Genomic DNA, 19,755 nt, shown 5'->3' with positions numbered 1-19,755 from the left:
ATCCATTCCTCTTTTTTTCTTTATTTCCTTTTTTGTTTACATATATGGTGTATTTTGTGTTTTGCGGAGTTTTATATAATTTTGGGATTCTGGTGTGTTTAGTGTGGTATTTTCTCTTGCGGGGCAGTTTGCTGTGCTGGGAGCATGGCCGCCTCAGGTACAGGGAAGTTTGAATCTCTAATGTGGCGACATGGCATTAAAATAACATCCAGCGCCAGCATCAAAGAATGTAGTTTAGCTGTTGGAGAGATTATTGGGCACAATAAAATGATATCGGCATCTCATATGAATAGTGCAGCGGTTTTGTTTCTGGAAACGGTGGAGTTAGCCAATGATGTGGTTGAACATGGAGTAGTAATTCATGGCATTTTCACCCCAATGCTCCCTTTATCAACCCCTTTGAAGAAAGTGATTTTGTCCAACATTCCACCCTTTATTAAGGATGATATCCTTGCACAAGCTGTATCTCGTCATGGTAAACTGGTGTCACCTATAAGAAAGATAGCAATATCCAGTAAATCCCCACTCTTGAAACGTCGTATCTTTCAGACAGCTTGCCTACTTGATATTGAATGATAATAAGGATATTGATTTGATTCTGAATGTGACTGTAGATAATTTCAATTATGCAATTTATGTGACCTCTCGTATGATGAAGTGTTTTGGTTGTGGCCAAACTGGGCATCGAGTGTGAGGCTGTCCTGACAAAAGCGGTAACTCCGCTAATGTCAATATTTTGGACAACGATGATGGGAGAACTGAACAGGGACAATCCATTAGTAATGAGGCCTCCACTAATGAGGAGGGCGCTGGGACAGAAGGAGCTCAAACATTGGGAGAGGAAGCAGTGCCCCCTGCTGAAGTTAACTCCCCTGATCAGAGTAGCTCTACTCCTGCAGAGTCAGTAGGGGAAGAGAACGTTCAAGACAAGCCTGATATGTGCATTGATAACTCACAGAATGGTCGCATATCAGTGGATGATATTGCTCAGTCTGTTGATGACGATGTCGGAGATGAAAGTTCTCAAATAGAGACAGAGGATTTCTTTAAAGTGCCTCAAAAAAAGAGGAGAAGAAATAAAACCCATGCTCCAGCTAAAAAGAAAGATGTGAAGGGTCTGATTAAAGGTAATCCGGTTGACACAGAAAGTGAAAGCGAATCTGAATGCGATATTACTTGTAATCTGCTTAGGAGCAGTTTCTCTGCCCAGTCTTATAGTGTTAATGACATTGAAAAATTCCTGGCACAAACTAAACACACCAGAGATGTGCAGTTTGATGATTATTTTCCTGATGTTGAACAGTTCATTTCTAAGACAAAGTTGTCTATGGCTGAAAAGTGTTTTACTGAGCAGGAGGGTTTCCGTCTGAAAAAATTCCTCATAAAGTTAAATGCTCTTCTGGGTTACCATGACAATAGTCAGCCTTCAGCCCCTGGTATTTAAAATGATGATGTACCAGTTTTTCTCTTTTTTGTTTTGCTCATGGGCAAGGTTTGTATTGCTTCCCTAAATATAAACAGGGCAAGGGACTGGCTGAAGAGGGCAGAGCTTCATGAATTATTAAAGCTTAAATGTTTAAACGTCATTCTCCTGTAGGAGATGCACAGTGATGCGGGGAATATGGCCGATTGTACCTAATTACTGCCATTATATAGTCTTGTATAAAACTTCAGAACTGCTATCAGTTAAAAGGATAAAAGACTTAGGACAACTAATAAATTCAAGCAACAGGCTAAACACAAGCTTGACACTGTGCGGTGAGCTCTTTGGGATGGCGCTTCTGACTTTTGTTTCCAGATCGTAGGAACTACTCTGTGTATCAGATGTTGCTCAAATCCTTCTATGTGAATTTGCCTCACAAATTTATCTGTTTCAAAACGTATGGAGCAGACACTAAACCATCCTGTCAGCTTGAAGTTACCGCTCTTTGTCCGTACAAATTGAACCCATTCGTTCCGTAAGTGTCCTGCCGACTTTGGGCAATATGGATCGAAATTCCACTTTTTAATCGGCTACACTTGAACAGCCTTGAATGATACACCTCTTAGGAGACATGCTTTGGTTTTAGTTTTGTTGTGGAATTAAAAAAAATCGTTAAAAACGTGCTACACTTTGCAAAGCAGACAAAGCCAGAAATGCCACGAACTTTCAAGCGTTGCGCATGTGACATCACTTCCTTTGAATTAACAGTAACTTACCAGAAACACATTCATGTAATGGCGGACTCAAAGAGCCAAACTTTACCAGCTAAATAGAACATGTTCCCGGTCTCGTATTAAAATACAATTTAGACAGTAAAGTATTTAACATGTCTAGTTTTATAAGGTATAATTTCCAGGGGTGATGTCATTTTCGTAAGACTAGCACTTTAAGCAAGGCTAAGGTTTTGCCCTCACTAAGACTTTCTGTCTTGACAAGATACCCATCTTGGAGCCCAAACTTTAAAAAATAATTCTACTTGAAAAAGAATAAAAGACTATTTCAGATTAAAATACATTCAGGCTTGAGTATGTATGCAGCCAGACGATGTTTTCTTTCAGTTGGTCAGACAGCACGTAGGTAAAGCCATAACAGCATAAATTTAGATACACAGTTAAATGAACAAACATAAATAAAGACGAGGACTGTATTAAGTTTCAAGAGACTAAACAGTGTTGTGACTTTGGTATTGGTTAAAAAAAATGTATGTTAAGAAAAAATGAAAGAGATGTTATTACCAATAAGCTAGTTTGGAATATTTATGAAGCTAACCTATGGCAAAATTGCTTTATGTGATTTGGTAAATTTATTATTATTGTCCAGGGTGTACCCCGCCTTTCGCCCGTAGTCAGCTGGGATAGGCTCCAGCTTGCCTGCGACCCTGTAGAACAGGATAAAGCGGCTACAGATAATGAGAGATGACATTATTATTATTAACAACAACAACAACAATAATACATCATGAATATTATTCTATCCACATTCACTGGATATGAGCAATCGCGCGCTCTGATTGGCTACTCTACTACTAGGCTATCAGCTCATATACCATGAATAGAGAAAAACAAAATGGCAGAGTGTGTTGCTGAACCAACCGAGGACGAAATAAAAATTCTACTCAAAAGCAAACCCCCCCCCCTTGGGGGGTCGTGGCTCAGGTGGATAAGGCGCCATACCATAAATCCGGGGACCCGGGTTTGATTCCGACCCGAGGTCATTTCCCGATCCCTCCCCGTCTCTCTCTCCCGCTCGTTTCCTGTCTCTACACTGTCCTATCCAATAAAGGTGAAAAAAGCCCAAAAGAAATCTTTTAAAAGAAAACAACAAAATATGGAATAAAAGTATTTGATTGTAAGAACATATCTTTTTTTTGCTTTTCAAGAATTATTATTAGAGCATTTTTCACAAATTGCTACTATCATTTCGCTGGTTTATTTACATTTTAAGTGGAAATTATTTTGTTGGACATTTTGTATAAAGTTTTTATTTATCGAATTTCTCTCATCTCATCTCATTATCTCTAGCTGCTTTATCCTGTTCTACAGGGTCGCAGGCAAGCTGGAGCCTATCCCAGCTGACTATGGGCGAAAGGTGGGGTACACCCTGGACAAGTCGCCAGGTCATCACAGGGCTGACACGTAGATACAGACAACCATTCACACTCACATTCACACCTACAGTCAATTTAGAATCACCAGTTAACCTAACCTGCATGTCTTTGGACTGTGGGGGAAACCAGAGAACCCAGAGGAAACCCACGCGGACACGGGGAGAACATGCAAACTCCGCACAGAAAGGCCCTCGCCGGCCACGGGGCTCGAACCCGGACCTTCTTGCTGTGAGGTGACAGCGCTAACCACTACACCATTGTGCCGCCTTATCGAATTTGCAATAAATAAAAATATTCTGTTTCTCAAAATCCACTGAATGTGGATATAATAAAACAGTTATTCCACTCAATCTCGTCGTACATGGCTTATAGCCAACTCGTTGCTACGTGCCTCGTCGGCTGTCAGCTTATGTGCGACTCGATTTCGTGGAATAACTGTTAATTATATAGTAGTATAGTTTGGTCAAGTCAAATTTGGAAAGTCACCATCTTGACTAAGTTTCTGCAGTAGGTGAAAAATCAGGGCGTTACTTGCTTTTAACTGTATGTATTCATTACTCAAAATGGCTGCCATGGGTATCCTACAGTCATTTGGAGTATTGCCTGTACTCATCCTCAGAAATTTATAGGTAATGTGTAAATGTCTTCTGAGGGATTTTTTCCTTGCCACCGTCGCCACAGGCTTGCTCACTGGGGATAGATTAGGGATAAAATTAGCTCATGTCTTAAGTCATTCAAATTCTATAAAGCTGCTTTGGGACAATGTCTATTGTTAAAAGCGCTATACAAACAAACTTGACTTGACTTACATAATCTGATTCTCAAAACAGATAATCTCAAAATAGTTAGAAATGTAAACTCACCTAGTCACAATTGATAATGTTGGAGTTACTAAAACAAATTAAACTTGATTTGTGGAGAGCTGTTACACCATATGTGTCAGCCCTGCGATGACCTGGCGACTTGTCCAGGGTCTCTCGCCCATAGTCAGCCTCACCCTGCCTCTCACCCATAGTCAGCTGGGATAGGCTCCAGCTTGCCCATGACCCTGCACAGGATAAGCAGTTACGGATAATGGATGGATGGATGGATGGATGCTACACCACACCATCACACCCCACCATTATTTTCCTACAACAGCACACCCTGTCATGTTTCAATCATTACAAGACATTTACATGATTCATATGTGAACTTTCACAATAGTCTATAATTCTCATTAATGTACATTCTTCATAATGATGTTTTTATGCCTCTGCCATCGAGTTGGGGGGCATTGTGTTTTGATCCAAAAAGGGTCAATGTCACAGCATGGTCAAATGTCTAAAACAGTTTTTCTTCAATAGCTTCCTTCCTGTTTGAAGAATATTACTGACACCATTAGATCTGTTGGTGGTGGAAGTATACCTGTCCATTCTACTTGTTTACAAATGATTTGTCAGTCTTAACTCTCAATAGTTAAAAAAAAAACCCAGATGTTTTAATTCTTTTTAAAAAATTTATTTGATTTAAAATGTTCATTCATTAATTTTAATATCCATGACACCATTGTTCAACTGAATATTTATTGATTATTTACAACAGTTAAACAAAATTTGTATGAATACATAGTGCATAACCTGCTAAGTGATAGGTTTATAAGGCTTAAGTAGAATGTGGAAAGGTGGCACTGCGAAGCAAGAATGTTATTTCATGCTGTTTAACAAAACTGCACTGTGGTGAACTGTACAGCTATGCTTGCATTCCAGTAAGAGCCAACAGAGAAGTTCATGTTCATAAAATTTAGAAACAGAGAAGACTATTCAAATGTTTTTGACCAAAAAAAATATTGTTTAATAAAAATAATCCAAGTCATACATATATTCATGTCAATCCCTCTGTACACAGTTAAGAACAGTGTAGGAAATTCATGGAAAATATCAGCCAGACCACAGGGCAGGCAACTCTTCAATATGATGAAATATCGAGAGAACGATGGATCCCCTCAAAGAGGGACCGCCCGTGGGGCTGGCAACTTATAAATTCATTCCGCCCTTGCTGCAAACTGACCACGATGGGCGGTGGGGCGGGCACCCATTTCCTACACTGTTAAGAAGGGATTTCTCCATCACTCTTTCTCCATCTTCACTCATATCCTTTAAGGCAGATTTCAGCAGTAGGTAGCAGGCCACAAAGGAAATCCCACCTGTAATGATAGTGCCCAAGATTGGGACTCTGCTCTCCAGCTGATTAGCCATGAGTTGATGCCCTGAAGCTACCTGACTTAGCAAGTTCTCCACTTCCTGTGCTAACAGCTCTCTGCCAAAAGTGGAGGTTACCTCACTCTGAAGCTTCTGCAGGAAATCACAAGCAAATAAATGACTTTACAACATTTTATTTAGAAACAAGCAACATGCACAACAACACCACACTGTCAGAATTCATGATTTGTGAAAAATGAGAATGTGAGTAATATTGAAAGTCACAATTGGTCTTTAGGTATGAAAGCCACTTTTAACCAAAGCAACATAAAGGGATACAAGTAAAACATCCCATTTTGGCCTTAAAATATAAGGCACTACAGTGGTGCTTGAAAGTTTGTGAACCCTTTAGAATTTTCTATATTTCTGCATAAATGTGACCTAAAACATCATCAGATTTTCACACAAGTCCTAAAAGTAGATAAAGAGAACCCAGTTAAACAAATGAGATAAAAATATTATACTTGGTCATTTATTTACTGAGGAAAATGATCCAATATTACATATCTGTGAGTGGCAAAAGTATGTGAACCTTTGCTTTCAGTATCTGGTGTGACCCCCTTGTGCAGCAATAACTGCAACTAAACGTTTGCGGTAACTGTTGATCAGTCCTGCACACCGGCTTGGAGGAATTTTAGCCCATTCCTCCGTACAGAACAGCTTCAACTCCGGGATGTTGGTGAGTTTCCTCACATGAACTGCTCGCTTCAGGTCCTTCCACAACATTTCCATTGGATTAAGGTCAGGACTTTGACTTGGCCATTCCAAAACATTAACTTTATTCTTCTTTAACCATTCTTTGGTAGAACGACTTGTGTGCTTAGGGTCGTTATCTTCCTGCATGACCCACCTTCTCTTGAGATTCAGTTCATGGACAGATGTCCTGACATTTTCCTTTAGAATTCGCTGGTATAATTCAGAATTCATTGTTCCATCAATGATGGCAAGCCGTCCTGGCCCAGATGCAACAAAACAGGCCCAAACCATGATGATACCACCACCATGTTTCACAGATGGGATAAGGTTCTTATGCTGGAATGCAGTGTTTTCCTTTCTCCAAACATAATGCTTCTCATTTAAACCAAAAAGTTCTATTTTGGTCTCATCTGTCCACAAAACATTTTTCCAATAGCCTTCTGGCTTGTCCACCTGATTTTTAGCAAACTGCAGATGAGCAACAATGTTCTTTTTGGAGAGCAGTGGCTTTCTCCTTGCAACCCTGCCATGCACACCATTGTTGTTCAGTGTTCTCCTGATGGTGGACTCATGAACATTAACATTAGCCAATGTGAGAGAGGCCTTCAGTTGCTTAGAAGTTACCCTGGGGTCCTTTGTGACCTCGCCGACTATTACACACCTTGTTCTTGGAGTGATCTTTGTTGGTTGACCACTCCTGGGGAGGGTGACAATGGTCTTGAATTTCCTCCATTTGTACACAATCTGTCTGACTGTGGATTGGTGGAGTCCAAACTCTTTAGAGATGGTTTTGTAACCTTTTCCTGCCTGATGAGCATCAACAATGCTTTTTCTGAGGTCCTCAGAAATCTCCTTTGTTCGTGCCATGATACACTTCCACAAACGTGTTATGAAGATCAGACTTTGATAAATCCCTGTTCTTTAAATAAAACAGGGTGCCCATTTGCACCTGATTGTCATCCCATTGATTGAAAACACCTGACTCTAATTTTAGCTTCAAATTAACTGCTAATCCTAGAGGTTCACATACTTTTGCCACTCACAGATATGTAATATTGGATCATTTTCCTCAATAAATAAATGACCAAGTATAATATTTTTGTCTCATTTGTTTAACTGGGTTCTCTTTATCTACTTTTAGGACTTGTGTGAAAATCTGATGATGTTTTAGGTCATATTTATGCAGGAATATAGAAAATTCTAAAGGGTTCACAAACCCTTTAGAATTTAGATCCGATTCAAGCACCACTTTATATAAAGAATATTAAGTATACTGTGTACATATTTGAACTGAAATAAAATGTATTAAGTTTTCAGTAGTGACTGATGCTTGTGATAAATATCTCTCAGTTACAAATTTAAAGTGAAATATAAATAAAAAATATGGCAGTATACTGTACCTCAAATGATATGTCTGTTATATTAGCCAATCGATGAAGAGATTTCGCATCTACACAGAATGTTTGCTGGTAATGTTTTAAAGTCTCCATCAGTTTAGGAACAATGAGATTGGGAGTGCCATCCTTTTTCAAACTGCTCAAGCATGCCACGATTGCTTTCTTCCACACATCTTGAGCTAGTGCCTCCCGTTTGCTTTGTATTAATGATGCACTGAGATTGGGTATTGACAAGAGTAGGGCATGTCTCTTGTGTCCCTCCAGCTCTTGTAGCAAGGTCATCTGGAGTACAGGGAAGTCATAGCGGTGTGGATGAAAGCAGGAGAGTAGAAAAACCTTTGGTCGTTCCACTTGACCATTTCCTAAATTCTTTTCACAGTCTACACGGAGGAGGTTCAAGACATCATCATCTGACAAACCTCTCTGACTCTTGCGCCGAGCGTTTGCCTTCAAATCCCGATCCACTTTGTTCCTGACGAAATAAAACTTCTTTTGAGCTTGCATTATATATTGAGCCAGTGCAGAATGGTACTCTTGAAACCGGTCAGCTGTGACAATGATGAAGACATCATATTTTAGAAGGCCGACATCCTCCAGGTAGGTTCCAGGCTGAAAAGAGGGAGTCCCAATCCCTGGCAGGTCCCACAGCAAGACATTACTAGCAGTGGGATGTGAGTATGGTAAGGCCTTCTGAGTGGTTTCTGTTACACCTGTCTCTGCTGCTTCAGGTTCATCATCAGAAACCCCACGGAAAGCATTGATGAAAGAAGACTTGCCTGCACCTGACTCTCCTGTAACTGCAATGTTCAGAGGCACAGATTTCATCTGTTCAAGCATGTATTCCACTTTTGCCAGCACATCAGTGACCATGCCTGAGTGCATGATGCTGTTCATCTCGTTCACCTCTGCTTCACTTATTGCAAACTGGGATGCCATTATAATGCAGAATGGATAAAACTGTCTGCCAAAAAAGCAAATGAAATGAAATGAAACCACATGGGGGGGAAAATGGTTTAAAAACAGATGCAGTCAGGATTATTTCAGCTGTTATCCACAGTGCACGCAGAGAGAGAGAGAGGTTTTGATCTGTGTGTATACCTACAGTACCTATATATATGGGCGGCACGGTGGTGTAGTGGTTAGCGCTGTCGCCTCACAGCAAGAAGGTCTGGGTTTGAGCCCCGTGGCCGGTGAGGGCCTTTCTGTGAGGAGTTTGCATGTTCTCCCCATGTCCGCGTGGGTTTCCTCTGGGTGCTCCGGTTTCCCCCACAGTCCAAAGACATGCAGGTTAGGTTAACCGGTGACTCTAAATTGACCGTAGGTGTGAATGTGAGTGTGAATGGTTGTCTGTGTCTATGTGTCAGCCCTGTGATGACCTGGCGACTTGTCCAGGGTGTACCCCGCCTTTCGCCCGTAGTCAGCTGGGATAGGCTCCAGCTTGCCTGCAACCCTGTAGAACAGGATAAAGCGGCTACAGATGATGATATATATATATATATATATATATATATATATATATATATATATATATATATAATCTCATTATCTGTAGCCGCTTTATCCTGTTCTCATTTACGCTGAGCACTGTATATATATATATATATACACATATATACACAGTATTGGCGATTGTCTCAAACTCTGTCTCTAATATATATATATATATAATATATATATATACACGTAAATGAGTACACCCCCTTTGAAAAGTAACATTTTAAACAATATCTCAATGAACACAATCAATTTCCATCACTCTCCATCCATCATCCAGTCACTAAAAGAGGTCATTGTTGAAGAATGGAAAAAGACTGATGTTGCAAAATGTCGCCAACTTGTTCATTCCATGCCTAGAAGACTTGGTGCTGTCATTAAAAATCATGGAGGCCATACAAAGTACTAGATGTAGTAGTTTTTGTTGTGGGGTGTACTCATTTTTGCACCACCCTAATTTGAGTAAAACTGAAAAAATGTGTAATCTAAGTTATATTATTAACCTTACTTTCCCGTTATAAGTTAAACAGATGTTATATTAAACTTTGTCTTGTCAACATTTTGGAAATTGTTTGTGTTCATTGAGATATTGTTTAAAATATTACTTTTCAAAGCGGTGTACTCATTTACACTGAGCACTGTATTTTATTTATATAAAATGTGTGTGTGTGTGTGTGTGTGTGTGTGTGTGTGTGTGTGTGTGTGTGTGTGTGTGTGTGTGTGTAAAAAGAGGTCAATTCAACCTTCTCTGCTACACACTACACACAGATCAAAACCTCTGTCTCTCTCTCTCTCACGCGCGCACACACACAATGTTAGAGGTGTAGAAATGTGTCTCATTTATGGCACTAAATGAGTTAATCACTCACCTAATGGAGTTAAATTTGATTAAAATGTAACGATATAAATGTTACATTCCGATATCCATACGTGATTCCATAACATATTGAAATATATTCATGGTGTTTTGCATATATTTATTTAATAATTAACTCGATGTACTTGCAATGTACAAGAAAAATTATCTAACACCATCAGCAGATTCAACACCAGTTTCCCCCGTTGACTGTGAGAGTCCCTCGGCGGCACATGTGCATTCTGTGTATTCGGCTGTGAGCAAGTGTTTTGAACGAGTGGTCCAGGTCTCTCGTAAATTCAGAGCAAACTAAAGGACTACTTGGGCTATGATGTTGTTCAGGAAAACCACGTTAGCTTGACGATGGATCTTAAGAGGCAATTTAAGACTCTCTTGGACTTAAGAGGCTTTCGGGAAATCCACCCCTGAACAGTGGTCTCTTTATAAAAAAAAAATTATATCATTAGTGTTGATAAGCCATAAGTTCAGTGTTTTTTTTCTGCTACCACAGAATGTTTCAGTCATATTTCCAAAACTAACACTTCTCCACTTATTTTCAGTCTGTTCCTGTTTCATACTGCTGCAGTGGAACACTGCAGTGACAACTGAAGAGACATTTATGACAAGATGCTCTTTTGCTTTACTGCTGTGTTATTTTCTTACAAAATAACTTGTCTGTGATGTTGCATTAGTAGCAATAATAAACAATTTCCATCTACCAGCACTTCCCAGCTGACAAAGATAACTGAAAACTTTGATCACCTCGGACTGTTTTGCAACTCATCTCATCATCTCTAGCCGCTTTATCCTGTTCTACAGGGTCGCAAGCAAGCTGGAGCCTATCCCAGCTGACTACGGGCGAAAGGCAGGGTACACCCTGGACAAGTCGCCAGGTCATCACAGGGCTGACACATAGACACAGACAACCATTCACACTCACATTCACACCTACGGTCAATTTAGAGTCACCAGTTAACCTAACCTGCATGTCTTTGGACTGTGGGGGAAACCGGAGCACCCGGAGGAAACCCACGCGGACACGGGGAGAACATGTAAACTCCACACAGAAAGGCCCTCGCCGGCCACAGGGCTCGAACCTGGACCTTCTTGCTGTGAGGCGACAGCACTAACCACTACACCACCGTGCCGCTCCTGTTTTGCAACTAATGGCAATGAAAATAAGATTACCAAATTAGTTCTCTTTCCCACATTTAATTCTCGATTTGTCACAGATGTGTCATGTTTGTTTGTTTTTTCATTTATCACAGCTTTTGCATTGCTTTTTGCTCATGGTTATGACTTTCATTGTCTTATTAGTTACTGCATTTGTTCCTTGTTTAAAACCTTGCTAGTTTCATTTTTATTCATATCATATTACTCAAAAAGTAAAGTACGGAGTCACTAAAGGGACATGGGTAAAAAAAAATGTTTTTGAAAGTTTCTCGTGTACGGAAGCGTATTAGTGCCACACCAAAAAATGTAATAAAAAGCAGTATCATGTATTAGTATAAATATGGAAGTGATTAGAGGAACTCATGTGCGCTGATTGCTTGAAAGATTGGGGCTATTTCTCGATAATCAGCTTGAGCGACTCAGCAAAATGGCGGCCAGTCACTTTGTCACCGTAAGTGAAGAAGAATTCGAAATTATGAAAGAAAATGCTGTTCCTAAAAGCACTAAAGATGCTACGAAGTTTGGTCTAAAAGTATTAAAAGGTAAGTTGGAATTGTGATTCATTTTATTTATTTCAAAACAAAGTATTTTATGTGACTCGGCATAAATAAGTGACACAAGTCTGCACGCATTACATTTGCATGCTGCTTTGAAGATTGAAATAAATGATTTTTTTAAAATGTGATTTATTTTAATTTTCTAAATAATCACCTGTGCATTTATATTAAAACAATTATCCACCTCAGGCTCAGTGAATATTGCTGAATAATAACCCGAGACGAAGTCAAGCTTATTATTCACCGATATTCACTTCGCTTTCGGTGAATAATTGTTAATTAACATGAAAAGTTTATTGTTCTAACAATATACTTTTCACGTTATTATGTGAAACATTTCACGTTACAATGTGATAATTTGGTTTCATGTTATAATGTGATAACTTTAAACTCATGTTTAAACCTATGGTTTGAATGAGGTGTGTGGAGAACAAACTGGGTAATATGGAGAATAAACTGGGCAATATGGAGAATAAACTGGGTAATATGGAGAATAAACTGGGTGATATGGAGAATAAACTGGGTGATATGGAGAATAAACTAGGTGATATGGAAAATAAACTGGGTAATATGGAGAATAAACTGGGCAATATGGAGAATAAACTGAGTAATATGGAAAATAAACTGGGTAATATGGAGAATAAACTGGGTGATATGGAGAATAAACTGAGTAATATGGAAAATAAACTGGGTAATATGGAGAATAAACTGGGTAATATGGAGAATAAACTGGGTAATATGGAGAATAAACTGGGCGATATGGAGAATAAACTAGGTGATATGGAGAATAAACTGAGTAATATGGAAAATAAACTGGATAATATGGAAAATAAACTGGGTAATATGGAGAATAAACTGAGTACTATGGAAAATAAACTGGGTAATATGGAAACTAAACTGGGTAATATGGAGAATAAACTAGGTAATATGGAAAATAAACTGAGTAATATGGAAAATAAACTGGGTAGTATGGAGAATAAACTGGGTAGTATGGAGAATAAACTGAGTAATATGGAAAATAAACTGGGTAATATGGAGAATAAACTAGGTAATATGGAGAATTAACTGGATAATATGGAGAATAAACTGGGTAATATGGAGAATAAACTAGGTAATATGGAAAATAAACTGGGTAATATGGAGAATAAACTGAGTAATATGGAGAATAAACTAGGTAATATGGAAAATAAACTGGGTAATATGGAAAATAAACTGGGTAATATGGAAAATAAACTGGGTGATATGGAGAATAAACTGGGTGATATGGAGAATAAACTGGGTGATATGGAGAATAAACTGGGTGATATGGAGAATAAACTGACTAATATGGAGAATAAACTGGGTAATATGGAGAATAAACGGTAATATGGAAAATAAACTGGGTAATATGGAGAATAAACTGAGTAATATGGAGAATAAACTAGGTAATATGGAAAATAAACTGGGTAATATGGAAAATAAACTGGGTGATATGGAGAATAAACTGGGTGATATGGAGAATAAACTGGGTGATATGGAGAATAAACTGACTAATATGGAAAATAAACTGGGTAATATGGAGAATAAACTGGGTAATATGGAGAATAAACTGGGTGATATGGAGAATAAACTGGGTGATATGGAGAATAAACTGATTAATATGGAGAATAAACTGGATAATATGGAGAATAAACTGGGTTATATGGAGAATAAACTAGGTAATATGGAGAATAAACTGACTAATATGGAGAATAAACTGGGTAATATGGAGAATAAACTGGGTAATATGGAGAATAAACTGACTAATATGGAGAATAAACTAGGTAATATGGAGAATAAACTGGGTAATATGGAGAATAAACTGGGTAATATGGAGAATAAACTGGGTAATATGGAGAATAAACTGAGTAATATGGAGAATAAACTGAGTAATATGGAGAATAAACTGAGTAATATGGAGAATAAACTGAGTAATATGGGGAATAAACTGGGTAATATGGAGAATAAACTGACTAATATGGGGAATAAACTGGGTAATATGGAGAATAAACTGAGTAATATGGAGAATAAACTGACTAATATGGGGAATAAACTGGGTAATATGGAGAATAAACTGGGTAATATGGAGAATAAACTGAGTAACATGGAGAATAAACTGGGTAATATGGAGAATAAACTGGGTAATATGGAGAATAAACTGAGTAACATGGAGAATAAACTGGGTAATATGGAGAATAAACTGAGTAATATAGCTCATTTACATGATTTATAGCTCATTTACATGGTTATATTTCATGCTTGGGTTGAACTGCAGTAAAATTGGAAATATACTTACAGAATCAAACTTTCCGGATCAATAACTCTTCAGTGAAACGTTGTTAAAACCAGTGATGGGAATAACGGCGTTAGAAATAACGGCGTTACTAACGGCGTTACTTTTTTTAGTAACGAGTAATCTAACTAATTACTTTTTACATCGTTATAACGCCGTTCCCGTTACTTACAATAAAATACTATGCGTTACTTTATTAAAGCTGTTCTCATCTGGCACGCTGCTCGTTCAGCCTTTCTTTACTCTGCTTTAGTGTGGGGCGGGGAGACGCGAGACAACGGCACAGTAAGCCAATCAGAGTAGATTTGGACAACATATGTAGGTAGGCCACGCCTACTGCACTACTGCGCACGCTTTCAATCGGAAGACCCAGCGATGGCGAGCGGTCAGCCCAGCACTGCGCTTTCACACTGGAAATACAGCCATTACTTTTCATTACTTGAAATAAAAGGCAAGAGTGTTTACGTGCAATGCACATTATGTCGAGGAACAAAGCGTTTGTCCTCGTCAGTGGCCAGTAATTAGTAACATAATTTTAATAACTGCAAAAATATATTACATTTGATAGATGTCTTATCTCACATTGTCCCACAAAAATATTAATATAGTGTAGATAATGTTACTAACTGGTTCTGTTAAGTGTCCATTTCAGTCATTAAACACATTTAACATTCACTTTTATTATGATTACACTAATTGAATTTGATTTTTTTTTGGGGGGGGGGGGAACAAAATGTAACGGAATAATTACTTTCCCTGGTAATTAGTTACTTTTATGACAAAGTAACTCCGTTACTAACTCAGTTACTTTTTGGGAAAAGTAACTAGTAACTATAACTAATTACTTTTTGAAAGTAACGTGCCCAACACTGGTTAAAACATAATAGACGCCTCTTTCCTACTGTACCAAGGTAGAAAACGAGCTACAACCTAACTTTAATCAAAACGTGTCGTTATCTAAGCTGGACTAATAACACTGGTCTCTCTGTGCAGCACGTGTTCTATCAAACTGTGCTACCTATCGAAATGTGCTACCCTGTACCTTTGCGCATGCGCAGACTCCCCCCCCCCCCCCTTTTTTAAAAGCTCCGTTTCCATGCCCATCATTTCATGCTACCTTGCGATGTTTTTGGCCATATTTAAGAAGGAAAAACAGTCCTAAAAGGTTTACTAACTTTAAGCAGAAACTGAATATATTGTTAGTAACTAAACTACAATTTTTGCAGTTTGCTGAAGACTTTCTTAAGACAGGAAACATCAGCAGAACACAAACATCTGCACAAGCAGTTGCAGAGGCTCGAATGCAGGTAGCTTGTGCACTGCTTGAGCGTAAAGGTTAGTGGCATCAGACATAAAAGCAGAAAAAACATTTCCTTCAAACATCTATCAAAATACGATACCTTTAAATTTATATTTCAGAATATGAAACTAGAGTATCAAAACATGCTCCCATATGCTCTGACAGTGCCCTTGGAGTGACTGGAGGTGAAAAATAGAATGTGTATCTACTGGGAGCATTATTTGATGGAGAATATTGGTCTATCAAAATGTGCTACTTTAAAAATGTCATAATCAAAACATGCAAGCAAGCTAAGCTCTGACAGTACACGTGACCTCGTTTGTAATGTAAATAAATATGTAACCTAACTTGTTGTGAGCTATATCTTTAGGAGATAGAAAAATCGTACCGATAATCAACGGTAGCATTTTTTGACAGAGTAGTATAAATCGATGGATTCTGCTGTCGACTGGTGCTACGGTAGCATTTTTCAATAGAGCAGCACAAATCGTTAGAACACTGGCTGTGAGATAAGTGCGCAGGGACCGTCTAAAAAGTGCAAAGCTTTTACTGTAGTGCCACCAAAATCACTGCACACATCAAAAGTCTCCTCCTGCGTGTTATACTACTGCAGTTACTTTAGAAAATGTGCTTTTGTATAATTTTGGGGAGTTTTTCTTGGGAAAAATATCGAACAACTTCACTCTTATTCACTGTAGTGAAATCAAACTGGAGACGTTTCACGTGGTAACGTGAAAATATTATGTTATAACGTGAAAAATATATTGTTATAACAATACACTTTCCACGTTATTACGTGACACTGATTTTTTTTTTCCTCCCTGGTGTGGCAGCAATACGAATGGTGCGTTCATGTGCTGGTAAATACCAAACGCCGACATGGAAAGCACACATGAACGCCTCCTCTTGTGGTATTTTCCACTGGGCAACTCGTAGAAAATTTTGATACACGAGTTGCCGAGATGAGCTGAACTTTAACCTTTTCAACATGGCGGCGAGCGGTACAAGACTAGCTTATGAACCAAGAAAGAAGTGGTTTTCACCTACGGAAAGCTGACTCTCACCTTTTAAACGAGTCATGTTATGTATATTATAATAATATAATATGTATATTATAGCCTAATACAAAATATTCTGTGGCTGTCCAAAGAACGCCAACAATGATCTAGATACTGGCTACTCTCATTGTGGCTACAGCCAAATTTCCAAAAACTGCGTGGCATTCAATGTGTTAAGAAAATCTCTACTTGTCATGATCAGGAAATATTCAGCATTTTTTGACTTTTGATAACTCGTATTCCTGCTGCAGCTGATGAACAAGGCAATCTATAATTGTTTTAGCCAAATAACAGGCCTGATTCTGAATCTGGTCCACCATCTTTAATTTGTCAACAACAATAAAAGCATGTGAACACAACACACTGGTAAATACCACTTCCCAACTGGAAAATATCATCTTCCCATAGCACATGAACGCAGCAGAAGCCTGAACTCCATAAATATGATGAAGCGTTTCTGACAGGAGAATGGCCGGACAGAGGGATGTACACTACCGTTCAAAAGTTTGGGGTCACCCAGACAATTTTGTGTTTTCCATGAAAAGTCACACTTTTATTTACCACCATAAGTTGTAAAATGAATAGAAAATATAGTCAAGACATTTTTCTGGCCATTTTGAGCATTTAATCGACCCCACAAATGTGATGCTCCAGAAACTCAATCTGCTCAAAGGAAGGTCAGTTTTATAGCTTCTCTAAAGAGCTAAACTGTTTTCATCTGTGCTAACATGATTGTACAAGGGTTTTCTAATCATCCATTAGCCTTCTGAGGCAATGAGCAAACACATTGTACCATTAGAACACTGGAGTGAGAGTTGCTGGAAATGGGCCTCTATACACCTATGGAGATATTGCACCAAAAACCAGACATTTGCAGCTAGAATAGTCATTTACCACATTAGCAATGTATAGAGTGGATTTCTGATTAGTTTAAAGTGATCTTCATTGAAAAGAACAGTGCTTTTCTTTCAAAAATAAGGACATTTCAAAGTGACCCCAAACTTTTGAACGGTAGTGTGTGAGAACAAGAAATGTACCAGAAGATATCATTAATTAACTAACAGACGACATGAACACGAGATACTGTTATATTGATGAGGCTCGACAACCCACTTCATTTATAAACGTCACTTTACTGTTCGTCTGCTCAACTCTCAGCCATAACAGAATAGCATTCAAAACCCGCTTCTTGTTTTTCCGTAACGCGTCACACACCTACGGGTACCTCTCAGGCTCAGACGCCTCAGCCTTACATTACAGGCTGGATACTTTCTCACCAGAAACTTTCTAGTACGCACGAGAAACCTTAAAAATAAATAAATAAATAAATAAATAAACCGGTTGTTTACTCCTACCTTTACACAGGAGAATAAACACACAGAATGTGTCCCCGAGAAATGCTTTACTCACCGGCAGATATGAGGGTGAGAGACACAGCAAACTCCACCCAGTGTTTCCTGAGTCTAAATTTAAAACGCCTCTCTCTCTCTCTCTCTCTCTCTCTCTGTGTGTGTGTGTGAGAGAGAGAGAGAGAGAGAGAGAGAGAGAGAGAAACGGAAACTGAAACTGTGTTGAATAGCCTTGTAACAAAATGGCAGCCTTGTTTGTTTGTTTGTTTTTTTCCATTGTAGCCTGTTAAACGTCCCTACTGCTTATCATAAACTATAAACACAGTTCATTACCTTTAATTATGATTCTGTGATGTTAGTGCCCTCAGTTCTTGAAGGTTTCTGTCATAAAGTGATGTTCATCCAGGGGCGTAGCTGGGGGGTCCTGGGGTGCCCAAGACCAGGGACGTCACTAGGCCTTTTTTACTGGGGCACGTGCCCCAGTAAAAATCAGCTGTGCCCCAGTAAGAAAATGTTGAAAGATTTTCGATTATTTCACTGGTGCTTCATTGTGGAATGATCTACCTCTGTCTGCCCGATCTGCTCAAAATAAATGTATTTTTAAGAAAATGGTTAAAGATAATTTTATGTCACAACTTCTAGTCAACAGTCAGTCTGCTTTTATATATTACTGATGTTAAAATTGTGTAATATATTGAAATTTTCATTATTATTATTTTTCTCTTTTTGGATATATTACTCTTACTTTACTTATTCAGTTTATTGTGATTTATTATTAGTATTATTATTGTATTTTATTTTATTTGGTGCTATTTTGTTTACCTATTCGAGGACCACAATGGAAATAAGTATTTTTACTTTTTGTGTTATCCTCCGCAATATTTATATTTATATTATATGTTCACATGTTATGTATATGTTTCTATTGCGAAATAAATCAAATCAAAAGTAACAAACTAGTTTCTTTGGCAGATCATTTATCTACTGTAAGTTGTAGGACAGAGTGTGTTTCAAACTTCTATTGCCTCTTCTTTCTAACTAATTTTCTGATTGGTCTGGGAGAGTCTCACTGTAAACATAGCGTGCGTGCGGCATGCCATGAATCCATTTAGCCTACTGGAGAGATGAGTCTACTCTTTGGATGAGTCAGAGAACGGGCTCTGGATGAGTTAAAGTAGCGCGAAGTTTTTGCAACAAAACTAAGCAAACCATATTCTAACAAACCCATTAAACTACATCGACTTAAACAATATTAAATTACTTTTCCAGATGGATATCAGACAATTCTTCTCACGAAGCAGAGATAGGGGTAGGGAAACAGTGACAGATGAGGAGGAGGGTGAGAGAGGTAAGATTAAGGTTGTAGGCTATGTGCTAGTCAGTCATAACTAACCAGCTAAGTGCGTGAATCGTGAGAGTTGAGGTGACATGTTTAGCATCAGCATGCATTAAAGGATATGGGACATGGATTTTTACCTGGGCATAATTATGTATAAAGGACATAAGAAATGCCATCTAAATCACTGCAGGGCGTCAAAAATGTGAAAATCACCACATTATTCAAGTTTTTCTATACATCAGCGTAAAACAAGGATTCGTTAATGAGCTAGGTGGTCACGTGACCCGTGACGTAACAAAAACTTTCCAAGGAGCCAGCGCTTGGGAATCTAATGTAAACAGGTTACCGAAATGGACACCATCGACAGTGATATTCCCGATGTTTCACAGAGATGT

General features: G+C 38.5%; 1 protein-coding gene across 4 annotated transcripts; it reads right to left on the bottom strand.

Moving 5' to 3' along the window:
• Nucleotides 1-5,399: 5,399 nt before the first annotated feature.
• Nucleotides 5,400-18,161, bottom strand: LOC132889549 (interferon-inducible GTPase 5-like). Of its 4 annotated transcripts, none has more exons than XM_060926177.1 (3): nt 18,083-18,161; nt 7,927-8,880; nt 5,400-5,923 (listed from the first exon to the last, which is right to left on the bottom strand). In XM_060926177.1, exons 2-3 carry the CDS (start codon nt 8,857-8,859, stop codon nt 5,606-5,608), a joined length of 1,251 nt encoding a protein of 416 aa, XP_060782160.1. In that variant the 5' UTR covers nt 8,860-8,880; nt 18,083-18,161; the 3' UTR covers nt 5,400-5,605. The 4 variants fall into 4 exon arrangements, with proteins under 4 accessions (XP_060782160.1, XP_060782159.1, XP_060782158.1 ...); XM_060926176.1 differs by having other exon boundaries at nt 7,927-8,884; nt 18,083-18,156; XM_060926175.1 differs by having other exon boundaries at nt 7,927-8,884; nt 18,028-18,115.
• Nucleotides 18,162-19,755: the final 1,594 nt, after the last annotated feature.

This window comes from Neoarius graeffei, chromosome 7 (assembly GCF_027579695.1).
Source record: "Neoarius graeffei isolate fNeoGra1 chromosome 7, fNeoGra1.pri, whole genome shotgun sequence".
In the NCBI taxonomy this organism is placed as follows: domain Eukaryota; kingdom Metazoa; phylum Chordata; class Actinopteri; order Siluriformes; family Ariidae; genus Neoarius; species Neoarius graeffei.
The sequence above is the reverse complement of the archived record's forward strand: the minus strand, read 5'-3'. Positions and strand labels throughout refer to the sequence as shown.

Bases quoted from the DNA above. Each gene is read 5' to 3' on its own strand.
- LOC132889549 (XM_060926177.1), bottom strand. From the start codon at position 8,859: ATGGCATCCCAGTTTGCAATAAGTGAAGCAGAGGTGAACGAGATGAAC. The intron at 5,924-7,926 runs GTACAGTATACT...GATTTCCTGCAG, and splicing joins TAACAGACATATCATTTGAG to AAGCTTCAGAGTGAGGTAAC.